The sequence below is a fragment of the Sphaeramia orbicularis genome, chromosome 22 (genome assembly GCF_902148855.1).
Source record: "Sphaeramia orbicularis chromosome 22, fSphaOr1.1, whole genome shotgun sequence".
NCBI lineage: Eukaryota > Metazoa > Chordata > Actinopteri > Kurtiformes > Apogonidae > Sphaeramia > Sphaeramia orbicularis.
In genome coordinates, this window is record NC_043978.1 from 32,773,489 (window position 1) to 32,787,223 (window position 13,735).

Genomic DNA, 13,735 nt, shown 5'->3' on the forward strand with positions numbered 1-13,735 from the left:
TCACGTGGTTTGAAAAACTTTATTAGTCTAAAAACTGAGGACAGTGCTGCCTGTATGGAGTCACATACAACCGTAGTTGGGTCTATATATCAGTCCCTCCAGGATTTCGCGGGATTTTTTATTTTTTTATTTTTTTATTGTTGGGGCCTAAAATGCCTGATTTTGCGGCAAAAGTTGCGATGGTTTGAGGCTTCTTTTATTAAAGTCACAGGAACATGGGCATTTGCAAATTACCGAGAACAGTCTTTTTTGAGTGTTTAGTCTTAAAAAGCACCAGGAAACCATGACTTTAAACAAAACAGGCTTTTTTTCATTCATTCATTTATTTGTTTTGAGCAGCCAATGAGAGCGGAGCGTCATAGAACACCAGCCAATAAGACCATAACGTCACAGAACGTCAGCCAATAAGAGCGCAGCGTCACAGAATGTCAGCCAATCAGAGTGGAGCATCACAGAACGTCAGCCAATGAGAGCGCAGCGTCACAGAACGTCAGCCAATGAGAGCGCTGCATCACAGAACATCAGCCAATGAGAGCGCAGCGTCACAGAACGTCAACCAATCAGAGTGGACCGTCACAGAACGTCAGCCAATGAGAGCGCAGCGTCACAGAACGTCAGCCAATGAGAGCGAAGCGTCACAAAACGCCAGCCAGTGAGAGCAGAGTGTCACAGAACATGAGCCAATGAGAGCGCAGCATCACAGAACATCAGCCAATGAGAGCGCAGCATCCCGGAACGTCAGCCAATCAGAGCGCAGTGTCACGGAATGTCAGCCAATGAGACTGGAGTGTCACAGAACATCAGCCAATGCGAGCGCAGCGTCACAGAACGTCAGCCAATCAGAGCGCAGCGTCACAGAATGCCAGCCAATGAGAGCGCAGCGTCACAGAACGTCAGCCAATCAGAGCGCAGCATCACAAAATGTCAGCCAATGAGACTGGAGTGTCACTGAACGTCAGCCAATGAGAGCACAGCGTCACAGAACGTCAGCCAGTCAGAGCGCAGCATCACAGAACGTCAGCCAATGAGAGCGCAGCGTCACAGAATGCCAGCCAATCAGAGCGCAGTGTCACAGAACATCAGCCAATGAGAGTGCAGCGTCACAGAATGCCAGCCAATGAGAGCGCAGCGTCACAGAACGCCAGCCAATCAGAGTGGACCGTGACAGAACGTTAGCCAATGAGAGCGCAGCATCACAGAACACCAGCCAATCAGAGCGCAGCGTCACAGAATATCAGCCAATGAGAGTGCAGCGTCAAGGAACGTCAGCCAATGAGAGCGTAGCGTCACAGAACTCTGGCCAATCAGAGCAGAGCATCACAGAACGTCAGCCAATGAGAGCGCAGCATCACGGAATGTCAGCCAATGAGAGCGCAGTGTCATGGAACGCCAGCCAATGAGAGTATAGCGTCACAGAATGCCAGCCAATCAGAGTGGAGCGTCGCAGAATGTCAGCCAATGAGAGCGCAGCGTCACAGAACATCAACCAATCAGAGCGTAGCATCACAGAATGTCAGCCAATGAGAGCACAGTGTCACAGAATGTCAGCCAATGAGAGCGCAGCGTCACAGAATGTCAGCCAATCAGAGCGAAGCGTCACAGAACGTCAACCAATCAGAGTGCAGCATCACAGAACGCCAGCCAATGAGAGCGCAGAATCACAGAACATCAGCTAATGCGTACACAGTATCACAAAACACCAGCCAATCAGTGCACATTGTCACAGAACACCAGCCAATGAGAGCATAGGGTCACACAACCTGAGAGCCTGATCCTTCGTTTTTCTCTTTCCTGTTGTGCTCTTACACAGTTATAGCAAACATTTTTTGTAATAAATAACTTATATAAACAAATGCAATGGAGAACAACATCACTTTCATCCAAACACATGCAGTACGTATATAACTGAGGGACTTTTGAAGTCCATGGGATATGTCTTACATACATCCTTATTAAAAGTTAAAAAAAAAAAAAAAAAGTGAATATTTTTTATTTTCATTATGATCATGTCTTTAAAAATTTCATAATTATTTAATTACGGAAGCAATCACTTATTAATAAATGATTAATAAATGACTAGATATACTAAAATGTCAACTAAATAACTGTCCAAATTTAATAACAGCCATCTTCTAATTAGCTAAACAATAATAAAATGTGCTTATTCAAAAATTGTTATTAAGTTGAGGTAATCATGACAGATATTTATTTTCTGGCAATAGATAAAATTTTATGTGGAAAATAACAAATTACATCTGTGTCTGAGAAACCACTTCCAACTAAGTTACCCATTACAAAAACACCTCTCAATGAAGTGCGTTAATTCCAAATCACATGACCTGCTCCACATGATGTCATTTCCTCCTGAAGAAAACACTGGCAAGACTCCAAGATATGTTCTTTCTCCTCTTTCTTAGTTATTTACTATAAACTAGTGTGTGATTCAAGTGTGGATTTATTGCGCACTTACGCCAACAGTGTTACGACAATATCTTTGTAAGTAACTCTCAATTTCAATTTTACTCAGTTGTATATATGATATTTAGAAGAACCTTTCTGTAAAAATGTCATGTGGTGTTATGGTTATGTTGATTTTAGGCCTGAAAACAGCAGAAAAAAAAAAAAAACAACTGTGCCTGTCAACTATGTACCCTGTAAAGGTAACTCAAAAAGTCCCTCAATTATATATTGACCCAGATGGATTAATTTCTCCCATTGTTTGCGTTTTTACAGGCAGTATTTAGCTGCTACGAAAAAAGTAAAGGTGGATTTGAGGTATTTGTTGTTTATTTAAATTTTTCATCTTATTTGACTTCCTCCTTCTACATGACTAACTATTATGTTTTCTACCCCACTACCTATGTCTGTCAGCTCTAGTTTGTTTTAAGATTTTTTCACCCCTTCTTTCCCAGTGAAAACTAGGAATGTCCAAATTGACCTTGGATGTTTATGTTGAGTTAATGTGCTCCCTTATGGGCTGAGAAATTCTCCCCCTTCTTAAAGTTAAAGAAACTATTTAAAAAAGAATCTGCTTGATTACGTAGAAAGTACACAAAGCTGAAAAGAGATACTAAAAGTTGATTTATTTACAGATACATGTTCGCCACAGAAAATCAGTTTCTACTAAGGTACTGTGGTCCTGATTTATGGAATTATCTCTGACATCTAGCAAACATTTCTCCTTCTCTTCCAATGTTTAAAACCAAATTAAGATTGTTTATTGCACTGGGGTATTCTCATAGTTGTGTACATGTACAAATATATGTATTTACCAAAGATCTCACGATGACATCCTTACACATACAGTTTTGTGCCACTCATTTGTATATCCTTTGGTTATTGTCTTACTGATTATTTCTATTTGGGTAAGATAATTTTATATATCTTGTGGCTTTGTTTTTTTTTTTTGTCTCACCTGTATAATTTTTTGAAATCTTTTTTTTATTGTGCCTACCAACTGAATCTGAAAACACATATAGCTGTATATAATACAAAATACTTGAAAATAAGGTGTTGACTACAGAACTTTAACTTGTAACTGAGTGTTTCAGTAGTGTGTTAGTACTCTTGAGGAAGACAGTATTTTATTCTATTTAAACCACAACTATAACAAAGTGCAATTTACCTACAATTACCTTGGTGCTTTAAATGTGTTTGGAGTGCACTCAGGGATCTAAATAGGTTGAGTTACATTCTATATCATATTCAAGAAAGCAGGTAAATTAATTCCTTCAGAAAAAGGCCAGTGATCATATTGCTGCAGACTGATCTCATTAAGTACATGCTTTATTGAAATACTTTAGGGTTGAAATGATTGAGCACACTTAAGGATGTTCTTTATTAAAGAATACGTAGGCTTTTTATAGTACAGGCAAGCACAAACATTTAAAACCAAGATGAAATCTAAAAATGCATCTAAATAAGCTTTTAGACACCTGAATGTCCAGCTGCAAGTACTAAACCATTCCAGTAGTACCTAGTTTTGGGTAGGATCAATCACCCTACCCATGAACAGGAGACAGTTTGTGTCTTCATGGTAAATGAAGAAGAAAAATGGCCTGTTGATGATGAAGGACCGGGGTAAGGAGTATGGAATAATCCCAGCTGTCGTAGCAGCTGCTGCGGTCGTCCCTGTTTCATCCACATCAATCACAGCCTTGTGCAGCATCTGCAAATGCCCAAATAGTAGACATCCCATCATCCTCAGAATCTAAAATGCTGATAAGTACTTGACATCACAGCGAAACTAAATACGAACCTCTGAGACTTTGAGACGTTCATCCTTTGTCAGCTTTGTCAAGTTGGCTGAATTACTGAAGATACTGGAAAGACCCATATCTGGTAGAAGTGTGTGCAGGGAGTATGACTGCTCCATCTGGAATTTCGGCATGTTGACGTCCAGTTTTCTAAGAACAGGATATGAGAAGAGTATTTGTGGCTGTGACTATTTACATGAGCAGATGTGACATGTTGCTTCACAATTAATGAACTATATAAAGCAAATAATGACAGGATGTATTAGTATTGAAGCTAAAAATGTACAGGGTGGGGAAGCAAAATTTACAATGAACATCTAGTTGTTTTTTCTCAGCAGGCACTACGTCAGTTGTTTTGAAACCAAACATATATTGATGTCATAATCATACCTAACACTATTATCCATACCTTTTCAGAAACTTTTGCCCATATGAGTAATCAGGAAAGCAAACGTCAAAGAGTGTGTGATTTGCTGAATGCACTTGTCACACAAAAGGATATTTCAAAAATAGTTGGAGTGTCCATAAAGACTGTTTATAATGTAAAGAAGAGAATGACTATGAGCAAAACTATTACAAGAAAGTCTGGAAGATACTATTAAAGAAGAATGGGAGAAGTTGTCACCCGAATATTTGAGGAACACTTGCGCAAGTTTCAGGAAGCGTGTGAAGGCAGTTATTGAGAAAGAAGGACACATAGAATAAAAACATTTTCTATTATGTCAATTTTCTTGTGGCAAATAAATTCTCATGACTTTCAATAAACTAATTGGTCATACACTGTCTTTCAATCCCTGCCTCAAAATATTGTAAATTTTGCTTCCCCACCCTGTAAAAACATCTGTCTTTTTCCTTGCACTTACGTTTTATACAGATTTTTGATCCAGCCACGAAACCTCGCAGCTGTAATCTCATCATCAATTACAGTGTAGTCCATGTCTTTGTTGGGTAGCAGGATAAGCATGGACACACCTTCTTGGTACGGTAGCTTCAGGACTTTAGCACCAAGGCGAACATCTTCCATTGTGTAGAACTTATCCTCTTTAAACATCATCGGCACTTGCACAATATTATAGTTGTCAATGAAAAAGGGGGCGCTTTCTGTGTAATTGGGGTTAAAAGGCAACTCCCAGTTACCTGTGGACAAAACACAACAATTCATGTCATTTTGAATGGTTAGATATCAAGTATCAAATCATGAAAGGATCCATGAAGATGTCAGAGGAAGGATTCATCTTACCACGAAAGAAAATGGTGTTGATTAACATGAGTTGAGTCTGTTCATCCAGTGTTTTGATCATGTCTTTCACTTTGTCCTCAGTCTTGTCCTTAATATGCTCATTGATGATGTTGACACTGTGTTCTGTATCTGAAAAATTCACACTTTTGATTTCAGCATCAAAATACTTCTTAATCTGGTCTTCAAAAGTCTTCTCTATGCCAAGCTGAGAGCTTAGAAAAAGGGCCATGCTCTGGTCTAGTTTCAGTGAACCATTCTGTGTGATGTCTTCATGAAGAAGCTGGAAAAGCTGTGGGATCCGTTCCGGCTGGTTTTCATCCTCCAGCTCCTCCAGGTTCAGTCCTTTCAGTATTTCCTCATGTGTGACACCATCAGAACCCATTAAGAGGGCAGCGAAACTGGAGGAGATACTGAGGGGGGAGAAAAAGATGTTCTTGTCGTGATAGCTGGATATTTTCCTGTAAAGGTTCATCGCAAAGTCCATGTTTTTGAGGGATAGATCAGAAATGTTAGCACTTGGAAGTGTTGCTTGGTGGACAGGAACAAGAAGGCACAGGTAGAGGATTAAAGGAAAACCCGCCTTCATTTTGTATCCGAACGTTTTTTTCTTGGATGAACACAAAACCTGAAATATAACACAAAACATCAAAGAAGCACAATGTCTTAAGATTTTTTTTTTTTAACAATTTGCCATCAAAGAGACCAAAACAAATTCTTGTGTCTTATATAAAAACTTTTCTTATTTTTCCAAGCTATTGTCAAATTCATACGTACCATTCAGCTTGAGCAAGATTACATCTGAAAGCACCATCTATTATTTGGGGAAACAAAGTGCAAGTGTGCTCTGAGTGTTACATATTAACCCTGAAATTCAGCCTGTGTTGTGCTGTGTTGATCCAAATGGGGTCAGAGATGTACTTCAAACATTCAGGACCTCTTACAAAAAGTGGTATCTCAAGTAAAACAAACAAATAACTACACATTAACACGAATATTACAAGAAAATGGGAACAGAAGCTCAAGGAGTGAATGTCACTTTAATTCTCCAACAAGAACTAATACATGAAATGAAATAATGTGCAGATTTAACATGTGAAATAAAACAGAAAAAATAGGAATTAGTAATTATTGTAAGAATGTAGTGAGTAAAAATAATGTCCTCATAAAAATCCAACTACCAACATTTCATCACTGTCTTCGTTGCATTTTTAAAAGCCTGACAAACCTAAAGGAAAACACAGTAATGAAGTCATGGAATCAGTCATTTCATCCAGATATGTTAATGCTGTAAATGTTTATCTACTCATGATAGATTCCATGAAAACACAAAGAATGTAAACAACTGTAATGATTTGTTTTTTGCACTCTACTGATGACTAAGGGCTAATGTTGAGTGTTGAAACCGCAGACTTTGGTTTGTGGGTCTCAACATAAGTTTGGAAAGGAAAACCAGCAAAAGTCAGAACAAAATGCAAAAAGAAATGTAACTTACTGACATATACTGATGTCTGACTGCATTTCTCTTTGGATTTTTACTTGGGCCTCTCTTTAGAGGCTAAATAACAGTCACCTTTAAACTTCACTATTTTTCTTTTTTTTTTAAAAAGGTCATTAATCAGCCAGTGACTCACAAATGAACCACAACCAATAATTTATCTTAATATGAATACCATTGCTTTAAGTATTATTGGAATACAGCATACATCAAATAAGTGCAATTCAAGGATTAGTCTAAAAGTTGAGAATGGGGTGTTGAAAAGGGAATTCTTAATAAAACAGTCATGTCTTTTTATGACTTTGTGATTGCTGTAACAAATACTGATGAAGTAAACTAAGTGCCATATGTATAATCAGTAAACTGGCTGGATGCTCCTGAATCCGTTTGGTTTGAGTTAATCTTTTTGTTTATCTGTAATGATTAAGGATTTCCAAAGGTATGTCTACTTATTGGACAAGTTATGAAAGCTATGTATTGGTCAAAAATATCATCAGCAAAAAGCACTATTATTTTACTCATCTATCCAAAATGGACCAAACAGCCTTATTAAGTATTTGCAAGCTATGTATTCTGAACTGTCTTTATGTCTACTAAGATGTTTACAGTAATAGCAAAGCCACAACATAAAAAAATATGTTGTTTAAATACCTCAGGAGCTCTCACTCATTGGAGTTTACACATTAAATGACTAATGGTGCCAAACTTAAAAAGCTAATGTGTGTTAATGATGGGTGAAAGACATTACAGTACGTTGCAACAAAAAATAATTTTAAACTACACCAGTGTCGTGGTAGGGTAGGCATCAGGGTCAGATTTATGGCCTACAAACTCAAGTCCAATACAAAGATAAAGGTAAGAGATCCTGTCATCCATAAAACCTTTATCTGAGGTTTAACCAGTGGCTTTCACAGAGCACCCATTTCTGTATGTATTCACCAACATGTAAACACAGCCTCTGTATACTCAAGATTTCTTTCAACCTCTCAACCCCCCCCCAAAAAAAGAATAAAAAACATTATACAATAGAAATCGAAGGCGCCATGGTAAAAAGGCATTTGCAAACTTGGATACACTGCATCGTGAGTTTCTGTGGTCACCCTTTTTTCCATCCTCAGTGCCTCACCGAGTTAGTTTAGACTAACTGCTGCCTTTTCGTGGTTGTCGTTCTCTTCTCTAAAGCCTGTCAGCGAACTAACCAGGGAAAAAGTGTCAGCCATCTGACTGTCCTTATGTTCGCATGTGCAAATAGTTAGAGGAAGGAGCAAAGCTACCCCTTTAGAGGGTTGCCAATCCAGGCAGCTGGTAAACAACATAGGCAAAAATAGGCAAACTTCACTGGCTGGGCTTGTGCTGTTGGTCCACCTCAGAGCTGGTATTCTCTGAACCTAGAAAAAGACAGAGAGCATAAGGGAATCCATCTCCAACATGATGTGTATACAACAATAAATAAATACTAACAATACTTCTGTATTTACCTGAGGCAGCTGTTGATTTTGTGTCTAGTTGTGGAGGAATGTTGGACTGAACTTGTTGCTGCTGCCTGAGAAGTCAAACAGAGCATTTGTATTAAAGTCCACACAAATATTTTCAACATGTGTAGAGCTGATAGATATAATACTAATAACAGTAGGTGTACTACTGCAGGTACTACGTTGAAGACAAAACAAAGACTGTATATATTACTGCACAACTGTTGCTAACAGGTGTTTGAAATTCTGACCTTACCCTTTACACATTATACTATTATATTACAGTGGCGGATCCAGAAAAAATGTGTGTGTGTGTGTGGGGGGGGGGTTGGAGCCCCGGTGGGGGTTCAAGGGGGCAAAGCGAAGCACAATTTACATTATAAATGCTTCAAATCACATACAACTGAATATATATATATATATATATATATATATATATTTATTATCATACACTAATTAAATGAATACAATTTAACCTCACCAATGTGACCACTTTTGGAATCAAAGCAAAGAGTTGGCTTCAGTAAGGTTGTCCTCAGTTATGGCATTGAATTCCATTACATTCCAAATAATTTCTAATTAGATAACAACAGGATACAGTAGAGGTATAGGGCTATGTTTGACAACTTTGTGTGATTCACTCAATCACTGGCTGTGTTCCAACTCAAATATATTCAATATTCAGGCCATGCACTTATATAGTTCCCATTGGATAATAATACACTGTGGCTGCCTGTTTGTTTTTCCGGCATGCAGACCCAAATGCTGCTTGAACAGACAGTCATCTCTTCATGATTAAACTTTAGTCTAGTTTAGATTTAACTCCCTTTACCATATAGATTGTCGTCATAAATGGCACATGCACAGTAGACCCCCTCCATTTTAAGAGATAGGAGAGCCTTGGAGCTCATAAATATGCATTTTGAAGCACATGTGGATGGATAGCTCAGTAAGTAATGCTATGGACTACGATGCAGGAGACTGGGGTTTGAATCCAGGCAGGAGTGCTTATATTACTTAAAAAACTTTACATGTTCAGTCAGCAGGCACAGCGCCAAGGATGCTGGTAGGTAAATCCACCAATTTACTTATTGCTTTTATACACACACACACACGCGCACACACACACACACACATATGTAAATGTATATATATATATATATATATATATATATATATATATATATATATATATATATATATATGTCCTGATTTTACATCTTAATGGTATTTTCTAATACACTGGAAACCACTTATAGTGATAGGTATAGGTTCAAACTGATCATTATATGCAAATGATTGTTATATCTATACCTGTCATTTGTAAATCTATTGCTCAGTTTTATAGTGTTAATGGAGTTTATATACTTAAAGCTGATGATAATGGTAAATACAGACAGATATTTATAGATATTTTGGTCACTGTTATGTATGTTACTCAAAGTGTGTGCCTGTTATTTCTGTTGTTTATATATTACCTGTAATTTCTGACTCTATTTAACAAATGGTTCATGGGTTTTGACATTCAATTCCTGCCAGAAATGGTTCATGTGACATGAATACAGCATTAGTCAGACCGTTTCCTCCAGCAGCTCATCTATGCAGTACCTTCAAGTCAAAAAGCCAATGCAAATTCTAACAGTGTACTCACTATTGACTCTCCTGCTTTTTCGTTGTAGCATGAGGGCATTGCATGCACATATATTATTGATTCACCTAATGAGTGCAGTGCAGGTAAATGCAAGTGCATTGTTTTCTCTTTTTCATAAATTGAAAAAGATCATGAAGAGAAAATGGTTTCGATGTGCTCACAGCACCACCTTCAGGTACAGAAGATCCAAAGTTAACGCTGTAAGGGGACTATATACTAACCATATTATTTTAACAGTATCTGCACAGGAGTGATTCTGTCCCATGTTTTTTTGTATGCATTTGATCAATATAAGCAGTTTCCATGTTCAACGTTTGACATGTATTTGTATGAATTGAAATGTGTTGATATGTGCAGATTATAAGGTCTAACAAGTTTATATGCATCAATTTTAGTGGATTGGAATGTGTAATATATTCTTTTACTTAGGATTGTGTATGCAATATGTATATTTAAAAGCAGATCCAATTAAAGTCTAGATAAACAAATAAATAAACAGCTAAAACACACCGATCAAAGTAGGCTTGTCTCCTCTTCCTCAGTTCCTCAGCTGTGAGCGTCTCATTGGGGCCTTTTTGTCCTCCTGCAGTGCTCCCAGCTGCTTGGCTGCCAGATTTCACATTTCCCATTTCAGTCTCTGAAGACCTGTTGCTTACTACTGCTCCTATTAAAATCATAGATAGTACACCCCATTTGAAGTTTTTGCACTTTTCAAATGTAAAATTCCAACAGTACTGAAAAATATAGGCATAAATATTACTTTTACAGTTATTTTAAATACAATTTATATATTTTATTATATGAAATATACAATAAATGAAATAAAGCTCAAAACCCAAACCTGTCTCATATGACTAATGAATAGTACCAGATTAGTTAATGCCAGCTAATAATTATAATTTGGTAGCGCCTTAAGAAGAACATCTCTGCTACATCAGCTTTGTAAACATTTTATACTCTACCTTCAGTTTGGACCTGCTGGACATTTTAAATCCTCTGGATGATTCACATACCTTGCATGCTAAGCTGTATAGCCCTGCGAAGATCTGCCTCTTCATCTTCCACATCTATTTCTTGTCTGCTAAGTGCCAGGGCTCTCTTCAGTTCCTCGTCTTCATCCACAACCTCATCTTCCAGACCAAGGCCCACTTCTGTCTGGGCCAGAGTGGCTGACCTGCTTCTTACAGAAAAGGAGTTTATTGGTAAAAGTCAAAGACGACCAAGTCAAAACAAAGTTTTACTGAGTAAACTCTAGCTCTTTGTAATCAGTGTATTCACCCTGCGCTTGTCTGGGCCTCTTCTTCTCCAATGAGCCTGGGTCGTTGCTGCTGCTGCACTCTCATGAACGCAAGAATCTGCTCGGCTTCACACTCTGGGAGGTTTCCTCGGATCACAAATATGGAATAACCTACGCACATACACCATTTGTAACTCTTTATAATTTTGTATATCAAAATCTAAATAGACACAGTACTGCGCAAAAGTCTTGGGCCACCTTTAGCTATATTGTTTTTACAGGGATGAAGTGAGCACACATATTTACTTCTCATTATCCTTTCTTCAGATACAAGAAAATACAGGAAATAAGTGCACAGCCTTCACAAAATAAACTAAATATGTTCAAAGTCACTATTTAGTTTGACCCCTGACCCCATGACAAGAAGCAGCACAAACAGTTAGAAACATCTGACATGTGCTGAATGAAACCCTGATACTTCTGTTATTACTGTTGTACATACTTCCCATATATCCATATTGTATCTTAATACAGAGACTGGGCAATTCATATGTATGGTCATTAGAACCTTACTAAACCAACTAACCTAATGTTGGACTTTTGCACAGTAATGTAACTGAGCGTAAATTTCTGAAATTACCTTCCTGTTGTAACTGTGCAAGGAAAAGGGCTAGATACGTGTCTGATATCAACTCTGGTCCAGTCAGCAAAGAATTCAGGTTAAACCACTGCAATAAAAAAAAACAAAAAAAACAATAACAATTGTTATTATTGTAAAATATGCAGGAGTCAAAATAATAAACAAAGAAAAGAACTCAGACCTGTTGTCCAAGCTTACGTATAGTAAACCAGTGTTCCTTGTAGTTGCAAATGAAGGCTTTCTCATTTCTGAAAGATGGCAATCAAAATATTAATGAAACATATTTTTGATTTAAAATGGAAATGTTCTCCGTGATGTAACACAATAGTATCTTATCTTTACATTGGATTTATCATCAGGCTTTGGTATTCCCTGCTGTTGAAGAGGATTAGCTCCAGGCCCCACACTCTAAGAGCATTGCTAATAACCTAAAGAAATTATATGACAAAGAAAAAAAAACACTATGATGTAAGGTTGTTGTGACTAATAATAGATGTGAAATAAAAGTAATCAAAGAGCCATATAACTTACTTGTATTGAAAAGAACCCACTGTCATCCATGTTACCAGATGGTTGCTACAGGCACATTGACAGAACCAAACAATCAATCAATCAATCAAAGTTTATTTATATAGCACTGTACAACAACATGAAGAAGACCAAAGTGCTTTACATCTAAAAGCATGATTAAATTACAAACAGTAAACACTAATAGGTGTAAATGAGCAGCTGCATTTACATTCATCATGTATGTCCTTACCTGTAAGAAGGTCCTGTACTCCTCACTTGCCATACCTCCCTCTGCCATCCTCATCCTCTCTTCTTCATCAAGCTGATGAGCAATGGAGGACAGATCCACTGGAGTGAAATACTCGCCTTGAAGAAGATTATTGAGGCAATGCTGGGCACAGAGAGAGCCCTCTTGCTAAAAGTAAAGGATCGGTAAATGTTAAAATCACATTGACGATATAAAATAGCTTTGCTAAATGTACAGAAATGGAAAAACCTACTGTTATAAACTTATGGATTTGACCTGTCGCTCCGATAAGTCATACAACAGTGATGCTGTGTTCAACTAGCTTACGTAAACACAAATTAATTCTTGTTATTATCCTTTATAAGACCGAATTATTCAGTCTGGGTAGTGCACATAAGTATTTAATAAAAATAGCAGGTATATGAATGTCATAAAGCTGTTTACTGCGAACTAAAATGAAAACTTTTGATGTTGTCTGACTAGCAGTTGCTGTTAGCATGTTTAGCTATCTGGACAACAATACAGGGAAACATCACCACAGATCTGTTAACACCGCTCAGATACTGGACCAAAACACATCACCGGGCACAGCAACAAAACCCCTTTACTAGACAACTTACTTGCGGTTAAACAATTCAACTAAAACGGTTTAACTTACTTTCTCGTGAAATATGGAATCCATATCAAGCTTCTGTCAAACATTCAACTCTGACCTCTAGCTCACTGTGAAAGAGGGGGCGATTCTGAACAGCGCCCTCCACTGGCTGGGTTTCCACATAGTTCCGTTTCCATTCAAACCTCCATTGACAGACTAATTAATTTTACACTTAAATCAGATAGACAACCCCTGTTTATTTCGTCTCTAATATTACTAGAGGATAATGAGTCAGCATGATTTTTATGTAGGATGATTATTCTGCATCAAAACACAAGCAAATCTGCATAAAGCTGCATGTTTGAGTCCATATCATTTTTTGGGGTTGATTT

At 37.7% G+C, this 13,735-nt stretch overlaps 2 protein-coding genes across 5 annotated transcripts; both read right to left on the bottom strand.

Moving 5' to 3' along the window:
• Nucleotides 1–3,789: 3,789 nt before the first annotated feature.
• Nucleotides 3,790–6,116, bottom strand: serpina10b (serpin peptidase inhibitor, clade A (alpha-1 antiproteinase, antitrypsin), member 10b). The gene is made up of 4 exons (XM_030126296.1): nt 5,497–6,116; nt 5,120–5,393; nt 4,259–4,406; nt 3,790–4,168 (listed from the first exon to the last, which is right to left on the bottom strand). Exons 1-4 carry the CDS (start codon nt 6,080–6,082, stop codon nt 3,977–3,979), a joined length of 1,200 nt encoding a protein of 399 aa, XP_029982156.1. The 5' UTR covers nt 6,083–6,116; the 3' UTR covers nt 3,790–3,976.
• Nucleotides 6,117–6,514: 398 nt separating this feature from the next.
• atxn3 (ataxin 3) lies at nt 6,515–13,485 on the bottom strand. 4 transcript variants are annotated; one of them, XM_030126298.1, is made up of 11 exons: nt 13,407–13,485; nt 12,752–12,916; nt 12,523–12,567; nt 12,334–12,419; nt 12,173–12,239; nt 11,992–12,079; nt 11,393–11,522; nt 11,128–11,294; nt 10,625–10,778; nt 8,470–8,534; nt 6,515–8,379 (listed from the first exon to the last, which is right to left on the bottom strand). In XM_030126298.1, exons 1-11 carry the CDS (start codon nt 13,428–13,430, stop codon nt 8,327–8,329), a joined length of 1,044 nt encoding a protein of 347 aa, XP_029982158.1. In that variant the 5' UTR covers nt 13,431–13,485; the 3' UTR covers nt 6,515–8,326. The 4 variants fall into 4 exon arrangements, with proteins under 4 accessions (XP_029982158.1, XP_029982160.1, XP_029982159.1 ...); XM_030126300.1 differs by having other exon boundaries at nt 11,128–11,288; nt 13,407–13,430; XM_030126299.1 differs by having other exon boundaries at nt 11,128–11,291; nt 13,407–13,430.
• Nucleotides 13,486–13,735: the final 250 nt, after the last annotated feature.